At 37.6% G+C, this 15890-nt stretch overlaps 1 protein-coding gene across 5 annotated transcripts in view; it reads left to right on the forward strand.

Moving 5' to 3' along the window:
- The window catches only part of LOC138744630 (diacylglycerol O-acyltransferase 1-like), a 132679-nt gene that overhangs the window by 72627 nt on the left and 44162 nt on the right, over window positions 1-15890 (forward strand). For 4 of the 5 annotated variants that reach the window (XM_069901078.1, XM_069901080.1, XM_069901083.1 and 1 more), the window contains one exon: window positions 14879-14917. The exons of the other annotated variant lie outside the window; for it this stretch is intronic. In XM_069901078.1, coding sequence (XP_069757179.1) covers window positions 14879-14917 — 39 coding nt within the window. The remainder of the gene's footprint in view (window positions 1-14878; window positions 14918-15890) is intronic. 5 annotated transcript variants of the gene reach the window in all.

Genomic DNA, 15890 nt, shown 5'->3' on the forward strand with positions numbered 1-15890 from the left:
TCTGTAAGGCTAGCAAATTTTTTTTGAATATTTTATTTATGATTTTCCAATCTTGAACTCAAAAAGTTAACAATATTATCACTGTCAACGTTAACATAATCAGCATTGACTACAATTTACAATTATCCATTTTATACAATTTCTGCAGAGTTCAAGCTCTTTTTATCTCTCTTCCTCCCAACCCCCATAATTAACACTAGATGTTTAACTAACCACATTTACACAGGACACTAAGGACATTCACAACAAAGGGATGAAACATATATCGGGATTTTGTGGGTTTGTCATGGCAAAGCGGTCAGAGTACAGACTGCTTTCTTTTCTTGACTTTACCTGGTTGGAATGAGATGGACCGCTCCACCCTCCCCCCCCAACCATTGTTGAGTAGACAGGGAAGGCAGGGTGGTGAAACATGACAGTCCACCTATAGTCGTGCTCCTATGAAATTTAAGTATGGTTGCCAAATTTTTTTGAAGGCATCTTATTTTTTTCTTAAGTTGTAAGTGATCTTCTCCAGGGGAACACAACTTTGCATTTCCCTGATCCAGCGCACAATACTCAGACAGGAGTCAGAATTCCAGGTAACTGCTATGCATTTTATGGCCATTGCCAATGCAATCATTACGAATTGAATTTGGAATTTGGACAGCTTCACTGTAGGTCTTGTGTCCATTATGTTTCCTATCAGGAATAACTCAGAGTCCTGTGGGAATTATTTGCCTATGATTTTCCCTAGGACTTGACTTAGCTCCATCCAAAAGGGCCTCACTTTGGTAGATGTCCAGGTTGTGGGCACAAAGGTTCCTGTCTCAGTGCTACATCTAAAACATTGAACTATTGATTCTGATTTAGATCTATTCAATTTTTGCGGCATCTGATACAGCTCGTGCAGAAATTTGGACTGCACCAGCCTGTACCATGCGTTGATGGTTGTAGTTGTGCTGGTCTGACCTATGTCGGACCAGCATCACTCATCAATTACTATTCCTAAGTCCAACTCCCACCTCGTCCTTGATTTGTAAAGGCCTGGTTTGGGTCCTTCTGCTTGGAGCAGGAAATACATTGTCAAGATGAATTTCCGTGTACCCCCTTTGAATCATGGTCTCTATGTCACTGCATTCTGGCAGGGCCATGGTTGGACCTAATTTGTCCTGTAGAAAAGATCTTGTCTGAAAGCAGCATTGGAATGTCTTGTTTGAGAAGCCATACTTGTGTCTGAGTTGTTCAAATGACATAAGATGCCCCTGCTTGTAACAGTCCTCGATGCACCTGACACTGTTATATCGCCAGGTGTCCAGGATCTTGTTATCTACCATTAATGGTTTTAATCTATTCGAAGGCAGGAGTGTTTTTGGGGACAGTCCCAGTTTGATGCCTAAATATTGGTAAATTTTGTTCCGGATATTGATGATTTATTTTAGTATAGGGCTACCTGCTTTTCCAGATAACAATTTGGCATCCCATTTATAAATAAAGTCCTCTACTACCTTCTCGCCCATCGTGTGCAGATCAATTTGTGCTTAGGATGGTACGTTTCCCCCTTCAAAGAGTGAGGTGATGCATCTCGAATGGGCTCCCCAATAGTATTTCTTGAAGTCTGGTATTTGGAATCTGCCCAGACTGTAATCCCAGGCTACCTTTCTGTTGCATAGAAATGTTCTTACTCGTGAGAGCAAATTTTGGAAGAATCCCCAGGGCAATGCCATGGGCAATGTCTGAAAGAGGTACTGAAGCCTCGGCAATACATTCATTTTAATATAGTTGATCTTGCCCACCAAGGTTATTGGCAGGGTCATCCATCTATTTAAGTCCTCCTTGATTCTTTCAAGCAAGGGGGTATAATTCAGTTTATATAAATTATTCAAGTTGTTCTCTCTTCTAACTCCTAGATATTTGATCCCATTTTGTGGCCACTTTAAGTAGCTGTTCTGCTGACATTGACTGTAGTCCCCCTTAGTGAGTGGCATAATTTCACTCTTGCTCCAATTAACTTTGTAGCCAGAGATCTCTTCATAGTCTTCCAGAGTAGAGCGCAGACCGGACAATGAATTTGCTAGGTCTGTCAGATATAACAGTATGCCATCTGCAAATAAGTTGATTTTATGTTCTTCATGGCCTGCCCCAAAACCTATAATGTCTGGATCCTGGCAAATGGCTTCGGCTAATGTTTCTATGACCCATATGAATAGGGCTGGAAACAGCACGCACCCTTGTCTACTTGATCTTGTCAGTGGGAAAGATGGAGAAATTTGTCCGTTGGTCTCAACTTTAGCCTTGGGCACATGATACAGCACCTTTAACCAATTTTTAAAAGTTGGTGCTAACCCAAAATTTTCCAGCACCTAGAATAGAAAATCCCATTACACCCTGTCAAATGATTTTCTGCATCCAGGGCCACAGCTAGACTTCTCTCATTTCTGGTTTATGCCAGATGTGTTATACTCAACAGTCTGTTAATGTTGTCCGTTGCCTATCTCTTTTGGACAAAGCCTGCTTTGTCTTTGTTTGTTAGTTTTGTCAAATATCACATCACCTATCCTACGTGAAAATATCTTATAATCTTTGTTTAACAGTAAGAAAGAAGGCAATAGTAGATTTTTTTTTGTATCGTCATAATGATTGCTGTCGAAAAAGATTCTGGGAGGGTATGGGTCTCCATTGCCTGGTCCACCACCTCCAAATAAAGGGCTATCAGTAAATCTTTAAATTTATTGCAAAATTCCGGTGGAAATCCATCCTCCCTGGAGACTTGTTAATCTGCAGTGAGGTCAATGCTTTCCCTATCTCTTCCTCTTTGAAGGGAAGATCTAGGCTCTCCTGTTCTTCTGGGTCTAAATTTGGAAACTCTCATTTAGGCAGGAACCTGTTGACTTTATCAGACCCCACTTTTAGCTCTAATTTGTATAGACCCTCTTAAAATTCCCTGAAGGACTCATTGATCTTCTATATGTGATCCTGCCATTCCCAGCTTGTATCGCATTGATCGTCCTTGAGGCCTGTTCTGTCCTCAACTGCCAAGAGAGGACTTTATGGGCTCTCTCCCCAGTTCATAGTATTTTTGTTTTGACCGTATTATTTTTTTTTAAACTTTATTTATTTGTTCAACAAACAAATATATACGACATATGCAGCAATTAAACATGAACATGAATTTTTTTTATATATATATAAAAAAAGAAAAGAACCCCCCCCCCCCTTTTAGCCAACTCTCTTAAGGAGAGCCATAAAAAAAAGAAAAAAGAAAGAATAGTAAAGAAAAAGTTAAATATATATTAAAATCTAATCAATATAAATTGAAATGTAAATATTCTGAGAAAACAGCCACTGATTAATAAAAAATATTATAATTATCATGTGAAACATATGTAATTTTTCCATTATTAAACAATATTTCATCTCATTATGCCATCTATTAATATCAATCATATTTGTATCTTTACACATACTAGCAATACATTTTTTCGCTACGGATAAAGCTAAATATACAAAAGCAAGCTGGAATTTATCTAATCCCAAACCTTTCAGAGGTTGCAAACTACCCAATAAAAATACTGTTGGATCTAAAACTATTTTAATTTTATACAGGTATTCTAAAAATGATTGAATTTTCTTCCAAAAAGATTGTATATGTATACATAACCAAACAGCATGAAAAAAAGTTCCAACCATATCATCACATCTAAAACACAAATCTGATTCATGAAAACCATATTTTTAAAAATTTTCAGGTGTCAAATAAAATTGATGTAAAAAATTGTAATTAATCATTGCATAATGTGCATTTATCAATCGAGTTACACTATCATAACAAATATTTAACCAATCATCTTCGGAAAAATAAAACCAGTATCCGCTTCCCATTTAATTTTAGATCTATCCCAACCCTTTTTATCCATACCATCCTGTAATATTTGATACATAGATGAAATATAACCCTTCTCTGGTACCTTCATAAGAAAAATCTCAAATTTAGTCTTTTCAGATATAATCATATGTCTACCAAATGTACATTTTTACCAAAGATCGAATTTGATAATAAAGAAATAAAGAGTTCTTATCAATACCAAAATCTTCCCTCATCTGATTAAAAGATAAAAACTTACCCTCTTTAAAACAATCTCCCAAATTTTTCACACCTTCAAATCTCCAATGCAATAAACTTTGATTATGTATTGAAAAAGAAATAAGTTGATTATTATACAACAGAGTCAAAGCCAATAATTTACCCCTAGAGCCTATCGTTTTATTTTTCTTGATCCATAATTTCATTAAATGTTTTAGTATAGGCGCATTATATTGTTGTGACAAATTTATATTCCATCTAAACAAGAATTGACGTATTTCAAATTCAGAAATACTTGCCATCTCAATTTTAGCCCAACGAGGAGGCTGTACCAAATCCATCAATGAACTAATAAATTTAAGTTGGGCTGCCTCATAATAATTTTGAAAATGTGGTAAACGTAGTCCCCCTAACTCATATTTCCAAGTTAATTTATTCAAAGCTACTCTCAAAAATTTAACCCTCCATAAAAACTCCTTAACCATTTTATTCAAATCTCAAAAAAATTTTTATCAAGCAAATATGGAATAGATTGAAACAAATATTGTATACACAGAAAGATATTCATCTTAATTGTATTTATCCTTCCCATTAAATTAATAGGTAAATCTTTCCATTTGATCAAATCAGTTTTAATTTTTTTCATTAACAGAGCATAATTTAATTTATATAAAGATTGATAGTTAACATTCAAAATTATACCCAGATATTTAATTTGATCAGTCCACTTCAAATTAATAATATTCTTATAAACGGAATAATCTCCTTCACTTACTGGTAATATTTCACTTTTTTCCCAATTAACTTTATATCCAGAAAGACATCCATATTGTATTAAACATTCCTTCAAATGCAAAAGTGACTGAGCTGGGTTTATTAAATACACAAATACATCATCAGCAAATTTTATACTCCTCATCTAAAACTTTCATACCTTGTATCTGTGTATTTTGTCTTATCAACTGTGCTAAAGGTTCAATCACTAACGCAAACAAAGCTGGTGATAAAGGACAACCTTGACGAGTTGATCGTTAACTTAAAAGATTCCGAAATCAAACCATTTGTCAATACTCTAGCTACCAGTTTACTATATAGAGCCCTAATTCAACCCATAAAAGAAGGACCAAACTTAAATTTCTCCAAAACTTTGAACAAAAAATTCCATTCAACTCTCTCAAATGCCTTTTCTGCATCTTAGGATATCACCATCGGATGATCTAAAGATTGTCGAAATCTATTAATCAAACTAATCACACGCAAAATGTTATCTGAAGTATATCTATTCTTTATAAAACCTGTTTGATCAATATTAATCAACTTTGGTAAAAATTTAGCCAATCTATTCGCTAATATTTTAGCTATTACTTTATAATCTACATTTAACAACAAAATTGGTCTATATGAAGATACTTTCAAAGGATCTCTATTTTTTTGGGGATTACTGTAATTAAAGCACTAGAACAAGACTCAGGTAATTCATAATGTTCTCCAATTTGACATAATACATCCCCAAACACTGTAGATAAAATCATCATTAAAAAAATTTATAAAATTCAACCGAAAATCCATCATCACCATGTGATTTACTCTTTGGCATTTCCAGCATAGCCATTTTAATTTCCGAATCAGTAAATGGTTCTTCTAACTTCTGCATATCTCCATCCTCTAATATCGGTAAATTCAACTGTGATTTTAAAAAAATATCAATCAATCTAGTTTCCTGTTTTCCTTCAGATGTATTTAAATTTTTATAAAATGAATAAAATTCATCATTAATCTCACCGAGGTTTATAAGTAATAAGAGAATTCCGTCTAACAGCATTAATAGTCCTCGATATCTCTTCTTTCTTTAATTGCCATGCCAATACCTTGTGTGCTTTCTCTCCCCATTCGTAATACCGTTGTTTAGTCCTATTAATCCTATTAAATTGATAAGATTGCAAAGTATTATATTTCAATTTCAGCCTAGATAATTCTATTTTCTGATCTTCTGTAGCATCTTTCTGAAATTCCTTTTCTAACTCATCGATCTGTTTCTCTAATGCAAGACTCTGATTTAATCGATTCTTTTTTATTTTTGAAGTATAACTAATTATTTTTCCTCTCAAATAGGCTTAAATAGCATCCCATAATACAAACTTACTTTGAACGGAATTAGAATTTTCTTTCATAAAAAATTAATTTGTTTTTTCAAAAAATCAATAAATTCCATATTTTTAACAACATTGTATTAAATCTACAACGATAAGCTATTTGAATTTTCTCATAAGTTTCATATGTGAAATATAACAGAGAATGATCTGAAATCACCCTACTTTTATATTCCACTTGTTGTATTTTCCCATGTAAATGTGCTGATACTAAAAAGAAGTCAATCCTTGAAAATGATTCATGTCTAGATGTATAAAAGGAAAATTCTTTCTCTGTCGGATTAAGACCTCTCCAAATATCTACTAAATTAAGATCTTTCATCAATGCTTGGACCTGAATTGCCATCTTGGATTTTTTAACTTTCTTTGGAGATTTATCTAATAAAGGTTCCAAAACACAATTAAAATCACCACCAACTAAAATATTATCATTAGCCTGACCCAAACATAAAAATGCATCTGAAATAAATATTTCATCATCTGCATTTGGGGCATAAATATTAAGTAAAGTCCAAAATTCACTAAAAATCTTACAATTCAATTTAAGAATACATCCTGCCTTTTCCTCCATTGATTATAATTCAAAAGATAAATTTGTATGTATCAAAATTGCTACATCTTTAGCTCTAGAATTAAATGAAGAAGAATATACATGCCCAACCCAGTCCCTTTTTAATTTCACGCTTTCCTTCACATTCAAATGTGTTTCTTGTAAAAAGGCAATATCAATTTTCATTTTCTTAATATACACCAAGACTCGCTTATGCTTAATTTAATCCTCGAACATTAAAAGTAGCAAACCTCAACTTTAACATATCTACTATTATTACTAAATACCAATAATATCTTTATATAAAAACTTAAATCAACGTATATAGGCCCTCCAATAGAAAAAAATCACAAATTAAAAACTTTAAAAAAAAAAAAGAAACTACCAAAAGGTAGTAATCCCCTAAACAAAAATTGGGTGTGGGTCACCCACCAGTGGCTGATGACTAGTAAAGAACTTAGTGCAAATCTCTCCCTCCCCAGCCAAACAGTCAATAACATCAAAATATCATAATAACAAAAGAAAAAAATAGAAGAAAATTCTTCTTTTCATTCAGAAGATTACAATCTCGAAGATCCCATTTCAGAAGGAGGTAGACTCTTTCCATTCCCATTTTTTCCATTTCTGCCATTTCTTCCATTTCCAGAATAACCAGATTTTACTTTAGGAGATAATGGTGGACTACGTCTTTGTCCTCTTGTATCTGGCAATGAATCAGCAAAAATCATTGGTTCACGATCAGTTTCAAAAAACCGAAAAAACATAAAACACCTTCAACACTGCAGGGTAGCGAAAAGTAGACTTATAACCTTTACGCCACAAAACTTCTTTAACTGAATTTAATCGATTTCGACGTTGAATGACCTCTTGACTCAAATCAGGATTTAAAAAAAGACTCTGCTATTCTGAATCAATAATGGGGTTTGTCGTTGTCTCGCATTTTGTAGTGTAAGTCGAAGTATTGCTTCTCTGTCCAAATAACTAAAACGTCAAATTATTACCGGTCTCAGTGGTTGACCAGCTGAGGGTGTTCTTCTTAAAGCTCTATGGGTTCTTTCCAGTTCCAATCCCCCAGAGAAAAATTCTTGCCCTAATATTTGCGGAATCCAGTCTTTAAAGAAACAAAAAGGATCTTGTCCTTCTATACCTTCTGGCAAACCAACAATTTTCACATTATTCCTTCTGCTTTGATTCTCCAAGTAATCTATTTTTCTTTCTAGCTCCTTCTCATGTTCTCCTAATTCTATGATTGATTTTTCCACCTTCAACACTTTTTCTGTGTTAGAAGTCACTTGTTGTTTACAGTCCAAAAAAGCAGTCTGAAATTTTTTTAATCCTTCATAAGATGCATCCACATGTGTCTTAACCATATTTAATTCTGAACTTATACCAGCATTCAGTTGAGCCATTTCATTCATTTGAGATGTCAACAAAGGTTTTATAACAGCTTGAATAACTTCATTTAATTGCATACAGTACGATTCAGTAAAGCTCAGCTCTGCTCTCTCTGACATAGTGGCAGAACAAGGTAACTGCAACTCCTGCTGCAACTCAACAGAAGGCATTTTAAAAGTTTCACTGCGGGTCTGGACTCCCAGTGACGGCACTCCGACTTCCTCAGGAATTCGCCGCTGGTCTCCCCCCTTAGCTCGTTTTTTCATCAATTCACAAAGAAAAATGATTTCTTCAGATTGAAATGCTACCTGATGCATTTCCAACAATGGAGTTGTCTTCCTGTGTGCTCCCTCCATTGAAATCAAAAGACTTTCCAAATCGGGGTCCACTTCTTGGGAACAGGCACCTTCTTCCGGAGAACGGGTAATTCCAGCGCCATCCTTCATTTGGTGAGTAATAGGTTTTTTTTCCAGCCCCCACAGGCAATCTTTGGGGTTTAGACAATGAAGAGATTGAGCCTAGGGCTGTATCAAGTCGTCTCGACCCCAAATCTTCAGCACTTCGAAAATGTAACTTCTTCTGAACTTGAAGTTTAATCTTTTTACCATTCATGGCCATAATTCCTTAATACTTTAAACTAAAATTTAAAAAATTTAAACTTGAAAACAAAGGGTTTAAAAACAGGTATTTAAAAGTCTGGCCAGAGAGGTCGAGATTGCACGTCTGGACTCTACGCCATCTTGCCACGCCCCCGTTTTGACCGTATTATGACATTTGAAGCATATTTTATTTCATTTTCTTATTTGCTGAGCCCTGTAGCGTCCTCTGAGTCTGATATTTGGAAATCCTTTTCTAAGTGAGTAATTTCTTGTTTCAATTCATCCACCTCATATATTCTTTCTTCACTGTCTTGGTGTATCCAATTATCTGACCTCTCAAATATGCTTTGAAGATATCCCATAGGAGGAATTTATCTGGAGTAGAGGTACAGTTGGCCTCTCAGAATATGTCTGTCTCTGTTCTTATAAAACTACAAAACTCTGGCCTCTTTAACTGCAACATATTAAGATGCCATTTGTATGCCATGTCCTGCTTATCTGGCATTTCTGTTGTTAATGTCAGAGGTGAATGATCTGAGAGAAGTCTCACCATAAATTTAGCTTCCATTATCCTATCCTCTATGTGGGCTAAAGCCAGGAAAAAAAATCAATTCTAGAATAAGAGTCATATTGTTTTGAGTAGAAGGAATAATCCCTCTTTCTCAGATGTTTCCACCTCCACACATCTATCAATTCAGCTCCTTCATATAGCCAATAGTAGCCCTCACTGCCTTTGTTTTAATTATTTTCTTTGTTGACTTATCTAAGACAGGATCCAAACAAAAATTAAAATCTCCCCCAATCAGGATGTTCTTTCCTTCTGTCAATCTTAATAAAGTGCTCTGTATGAACTTTTCATCATCAAAAAGTTGGGGCGTACACACTAGGGTCCAGGATTCTGAATATATCTGACAGTGCACCGTTACAAATCTTTCTGTTCTGTCTGTAGTCACATTCTGCACTCTCACCAGAACACACTTTCCTATCAAAATTGCCACCCCACCCCTAGTATGTGAGCTGAATGAGGATGATTTTTTTTGCTTAAGGAGGGCCACACTTATGTCTGGGTAGAAGATAATCTTTTTTCCCTCCAGTTCCATCAGTCTCCCCCTTGCTTTTGCCGTGTCTGTCACTGCCCTTAAAACTTTCTTCTCGTCCTGGTGATGCAGGAGCTTCACCAGCACCAAGTGTGGCTTTTGTCTTGGGCCTGGGCACACGAAGGAGGTCAGATGAGGCCTCTCTACTTCCACCAGTTCCCCAAATGTCTCCCTTCCCAAGACCTCTGGGAGTCTATGATGAAAAGAAGCTATGGGATCCTCCAGGAACCCCACAATCTTTATGGTGTTCCCCCGGCTATGATTCTCAAAGGAGTCGATCCTCTGCCAGAGGCATCCCATTTCCACTTCCCATGCAGCAATCTCCCTCTCTAATTTGTTTATTCTGTCCTCTTTATCTCCAGTTCTTTCTTGTAGTTCAGATACCCTTCTGGATAATCCAGCTGTGGGACTTTTCCATCTATCCATTTTGTTGTACAACTCTCTTGTTTTTTCCTTTAAGTCCCTGGGCACTCACTATTCTTTCCATGGCCTACAGGATATCTTGTAATGAGGGCTCTGTGCACCCTCCCCCTTGCCAATGCCAGCTTGCTGCCTCCATGGGTCTCAGGTCATTCCCGCGGTTCTCCCTTGATGCTGCCTCCAGTCTCCTCTTCACTGTCAGCCTCGCTAGGGTCGCTGCTGGACCCATCTCCCAATGCAGGGCCGAGGTCTACTGCGTCCCCAGGTGAGTCGCTTCCATTGCTCTTTGCACTGAACTCCTAGGCGCTCTTTGCTCATTGTCCTCGGGGTGGGGGGTGAGGGATGCCATGTCCACTACCCTATGAAGCTCAGATCCCTCTGCAGGCTCCTTGTCTCCCAATGCTTGCCAGGAGATCGTGCTGCCTCTCCTCCCCAGGTTAGTCTCACCTTCCTCTGTTGTCTTGGGCGAGCCTCGCTTGTCCTTGTGGCCGGACCTCCATCGACAGGGGCTCCAGGGCTTCAGGCCTTTACTTGACGTCACCATCTTGGCCTTTATGACGCGGGCTTGATCAGGTGCCGACTGTTCCCCCCACCTTGCTGGTTGCCTAAGAACTTTTATTTATTTGTTTTTGTCATTTTTTTTAATACTTGTTTCTGACTTTTTAAACTGTTTTTAATTCTTCTGGTCCAGGAGCTCTGGGGGTCGACGTCCTGCTACTCGCTCCTCATCATGTGACCTCCACTAGTGAATATTTATTAATCAACACACAGAGGAGGCACCTTTCCTATAATGTTTGGCATCCTCGTTTAACATAACATGTATTTCTTTGGACTGATCCTTATGTGCAGTTTCACTAATTGGCATTCTAATGTTTTGCTACTCCTGTCCTTCGCAGTTTCTGTGATCTATCATTTTTTGTCTTCCCCGGAGACATTCTGGTATTCCATTATCTTGCACTTCATATTCCCAACATGTCCAAGGCTGCGAAGTCTCTGCAACTGTGACTGCTTAGCTGCATACTATACTAAAGCATTAACTCTTTGTTAGCTTACTTACTACAGCAGAAGCCCCAAAATTCTTTACACACTTCCTTGAGAAGTGTATTACAACTTAAATAATGAATCACATCTTAGAAAGTGATGGAACTGTTTGTAATTTAGCTGCATTGTACTTTTTTAAAATTAAGCTTATACAAAGTTACTCACAGGATGTCCCAACATACTTGCATCATGAAGTTCACTGCTGGAATCAATAAGTTATAAGATTTACATTGGAAAGGCAGTTGTAGTAGAATCTGTCTACTTGCAAAAATTGGAATTCTACAAATGAGACTTTTGTAAATTGTTGCAGTGCACTAAAATGTAGTGCATGGATGGAGTGTATATTGAAGTTAGACAAAATTGCTGGAGCAACTCACCAGGTCAATTACAAATAAACATCATTTTTGGTCTGAACTCTTTACCGCCCAGTAGCACTAACTTCTACTGTGATGAAATGCTTTGAGAGGCTAGTCATGGCCAGAATTAAAACATAACTAAGAAAAGATCTCGACCCTTGCAATTCGCCTATTGTCACAATGAATCTACAGCAGATACAATATCGCTGGCTCTCCTCTCAGCTCTAGGAACACCTTGAAAACATCAACTTGTATAAGCGGCTGCTCTCTATCGACTACACCTCAGCCTTCAATACCATCATTCCCCTCAGTGCTGGTTAAGAAACTACAAACTCTGGGCCTCTGTACTGCCCCCCCCACCCCACCCCACCCCCCCCCTACAAATGGATCCTTGACTTGCTCATCAGAACATCATAGTCAGTTTTTTCCCCGCTGCCGTAATATTCCTGAATAATCAATGAACCAAAAACAGTGCCTTACTTTTGTGCCTTATTATTATTTTACTTTTTTTATAGTAATGTTGCAAGATGGTTATAATATGTATGTTTTCACGATGCTTCTGCTGCAAAACACTGTATTTCGTGACTTGTTCATGACAATAAATCGTGATTCTAATTCGCCAAGAATGTGTGGAGTAGGATGCAAGGGTTCTCCATGGTTCATCCGCAACAGCAACGTGTTAAAGGACTCTCTGATTTACGGGCTGTTCCTGGACTCACACACAGAGTCAGACATCCTGAACTGCTGGAAGACCATCAAATTGGTCAAAGATGCACTCTGGTCTACTTGAAACCTGTTGGGATCTTTCACCACATGAAGATATTGGTGCCGGAATGCTGCCGACTGCCGCATTCTTGGCTGTAGAAGTATATGCTGAGGAACGCATTGAGGCTTGGTGTAGCCAATGCAAGGACACTTTTTACAAGATCACAGTCTAGAGTCATTATGTTATGGGGCATTGATGAGCTGAAATTGAGGATAAATCCCTGAAACAATTTGGGGGGGGGGGGGTGCTGTAATGACAAGGTGCCATAGTTGTGCAATGCTGCTAAATAGAAATGAATGTAACAATGTACTATGATGGAAATTTTCAGATACAAAACTAAGGATGCGAAGAGACATTGAACAATGTTCTTTATGTAATAGTTTATTGTGAATAAAGTCTATTTTTGGTTTTAAAAAAAAAACCCTTTGACCTGTTCTTGGAGCACTAAATCGGATTGTCCAATAAATACTAAGATTAGTGGAGAACCATAGATTGTTGGAGTTCTTGAAAAAATGGACATTAACTGGCACACATGTGGAACAAGTATTATCACTTTTCATTAGAAGCCTGAACTAGACTACAGACTGCATTATTAGCTAAGGATTTAGGAATAGAATTGAATCCACTATCATCAGTGAACAATGAATTTCTGACTTTGTGGTGGAATGAAGTATTTTGATAAAGATGAAGATGCCTAGGCTTAGGACCATCAGGTGGCTGAGGCTGAGATAATTAGTCTATTCAGCTCATAGCTATCTTGCTTTGGGCTGCTATGGTTTAAGCTGCTGAAGAGTTTTCCCTTGATTATCACTGCCTTCAGTTTTACTAGGGCTGCATGATGCCAAATGCTGTAACTTTCACCTCATATCTGGAATTGCTGTTCTGTCCATGTTTTAACCAATTCTGTTGAAAAGTCTGGAATTGAACTATCTTAATGCAATACAAACTGAGCAATGATTAACAACTTTGGTGAATTAGTTTCTATTAATATCAAAACACCTTTTGTCAGTTTGCTGATAAATCAGAAAAGAACAATGGACTAAATAAGCTTGATCTTTCCTTTTTGTGGATGACACAGAAGCTGGCAATTTTCCATATTGTCAGGATGACACCAGAAGTCAGTCAGAACTCCAGATCTTGACATCAAGTGTTATCAGTGTGAAATTATTACTAACTTCCAGCGACTGCCCTGGGTTTTTCTATTTCCTTCCACATCCCAAAGTAAGTTATGGCTGGTAGAAATTACTCAACATAGGCAGATATCAAAATTAATCAAAGGAGAGTTAATGGTCATGTCACAGAGAAATAAGAATTAGGCAAATGGAACTGATGGCAGTTTGCATGGATTTGATGGGCTGAATAGTCTACTATGTTAGTAGCAGTTGTACTGGAATACTTGGCTAGAGGCACTAGTAGTTCTGGAGCATAATTCCTAAGCACTCCACCCAAGACATTGTCAAGATTTAAAGTCTTTAAGGTATCTAATGCACTTGGCCATTTCTTAATTTCATGTGGGAGTAATCAAATTGGCTGGGTTGTCTTCAATAGAAGATTGAGGTAGATCAAACAATTGACTCAACTGGCTGAAGATTAATGCAGATGTTTAATATTGATCTTCTAAATTCAAGTTCTTGGCTCTGCTATCATGGATTTTCATTGAATATCATCCTATTAACTATTTTTATTTTTAACGATGCAGCAGGGTAGAAAGCCCTTCCAACTCATGAAACCTGTGCTGCCCAACTAACTCTGTACCTTGGAAGATGGGAGGAAACCAGACTACCTGGAGAAAACCTACACAATGTACAAACTCCATACAGACAGCACAAGATGTGAACCCGAGTTGCTCATATGCTCAAATTGTTCACAATTGATGTAACATCCTTTGAAAGCTGCTGGTGCTACATAATATTCTGTTGACTCAACTCTTCTTTCAGCATATGGTGCACTGGGGATTAGGTGTTTATTATAATGAGGACTTCATAGTAAGATCTGCCACTAGCTATGAAAACCCTAAGCTTTTGAATATTCTCCCTGCCTCTCTCCTTGAAACCAATCATCACTCCATAAAACATCATTTTGAAATCATGATTGCCTGCCTTATTTTTATGCCATCTCTTAGTATCAAGATTTGTTTGATAACTCTCCTGCCATGTGTCAGAGAAAGTCCTGGCCCTCTAACAATTCTGTGAGTTGTTCTTATTGGTGGTATGGAAATAGCTAAGTCCCCTGTAGTCGTACAAGCATTACTTTTCTGAACTCAAAGTAATTGTTTCTTTGTTTTAGACAAGCAGTGATTCAGATGGCAGTATGTTTATGAAAAGCAATGTGGTGAGGTGAATGGGCATAATAGTACCAGTATCTTCAAACTGTATTTACTTTTTCCTTAAAAGTTATTGCAGTAATTTGAAAATCTTTCAAAACTTTCTCCTGTGTTCCAGATTTTTTTGATTCATCTTTTTGTTGGACTGATCCAGCAGGTAAGATAGAAATTACAAGTAGTGTACATTATATGAAGACATCTAAGCCAAAAGCATAACAATTCTCATATTTCATTTTTATTTTTCTGAATAGACAGACTCTTACACTGGTGTAATGGGGTAGACTTTCATCCTGCAACCTTGGAGCTAAACTGTCAATGCTCACTTCAGTTTTTGTGCCCAAATACTAAGTGTAAAATCTGTCCACTTGTTCTTGATGAAGTTATTTTATGTTTATCAGTAAGTTATTTTTCAGTACAAAAGAGTCTGGAACAACAAGCTTCTGAAGAAAGTGTGTACAGGGCTGTTGTTCACCCTCCTGTTCAGCTCTGAGTCATAGGGTCACCTATCATCACCACCTACAACTCCTTGAGCGCTTCCACCATTACTGTCTCCGCACAACCCTCACATCCACTGGAGTGACTTAGTCACCAACTTTGAAGTCCTCAAATGGGTGGAGGTTACCAGCATTGAGTCCATGCTGATGAAGATGCAGCTATGCTGGGCACGGTACATCTCTAGGAAGATCATTGCCTGCCCAACTTTCCATTGGCCGCTGTGACAGAGGGGGTCCGAAAAAGAGGTACAAGGCCCCTCTGAAGTAATCCTTTGGTGCCTGTCACATTGACCATTGCCAGTGGTCTGCTCTAGCCTCCGCTCGTGTGGCCTGGCGACATATCATTCATCAGTCTGTCTCCTCCTTCAAGAACACATGCAGGGTTGGCCTTGAGGTCAAAAGGAGATGGAGAAAGAACTGTGATACAGCAGCACCAAACCCAGAACAGAATTTCCCTTCCATCCGCTGCGCCTGGGCATGTGTGTCCCGCATTGACATCATCAGCCATCAGTGAGCCTGCAGCAAACGTGAACAGCCCCCTTCCTAAATCTTTGTTCATGAACTCAAGCCATGATGATGATTTTTCAAGAAAACAGTGCTTTGAGAAGTTATTTATGTTACTATATGTGCAATCAT

Source organism: Narcine bancroftii, chromosome 10, assembly GCF_036971445.1.
Source record: "Narcine bancroftii isolate sNarBan1 chromosome 10, sNarBan1.hap1, whole genome shotgun sequence".
NCBI lineage: Eukaryota > Metazoa > Chordata > Chondrichthyes > Torpediniformes > Narcinidae > Narcine > Narcine bancroftii.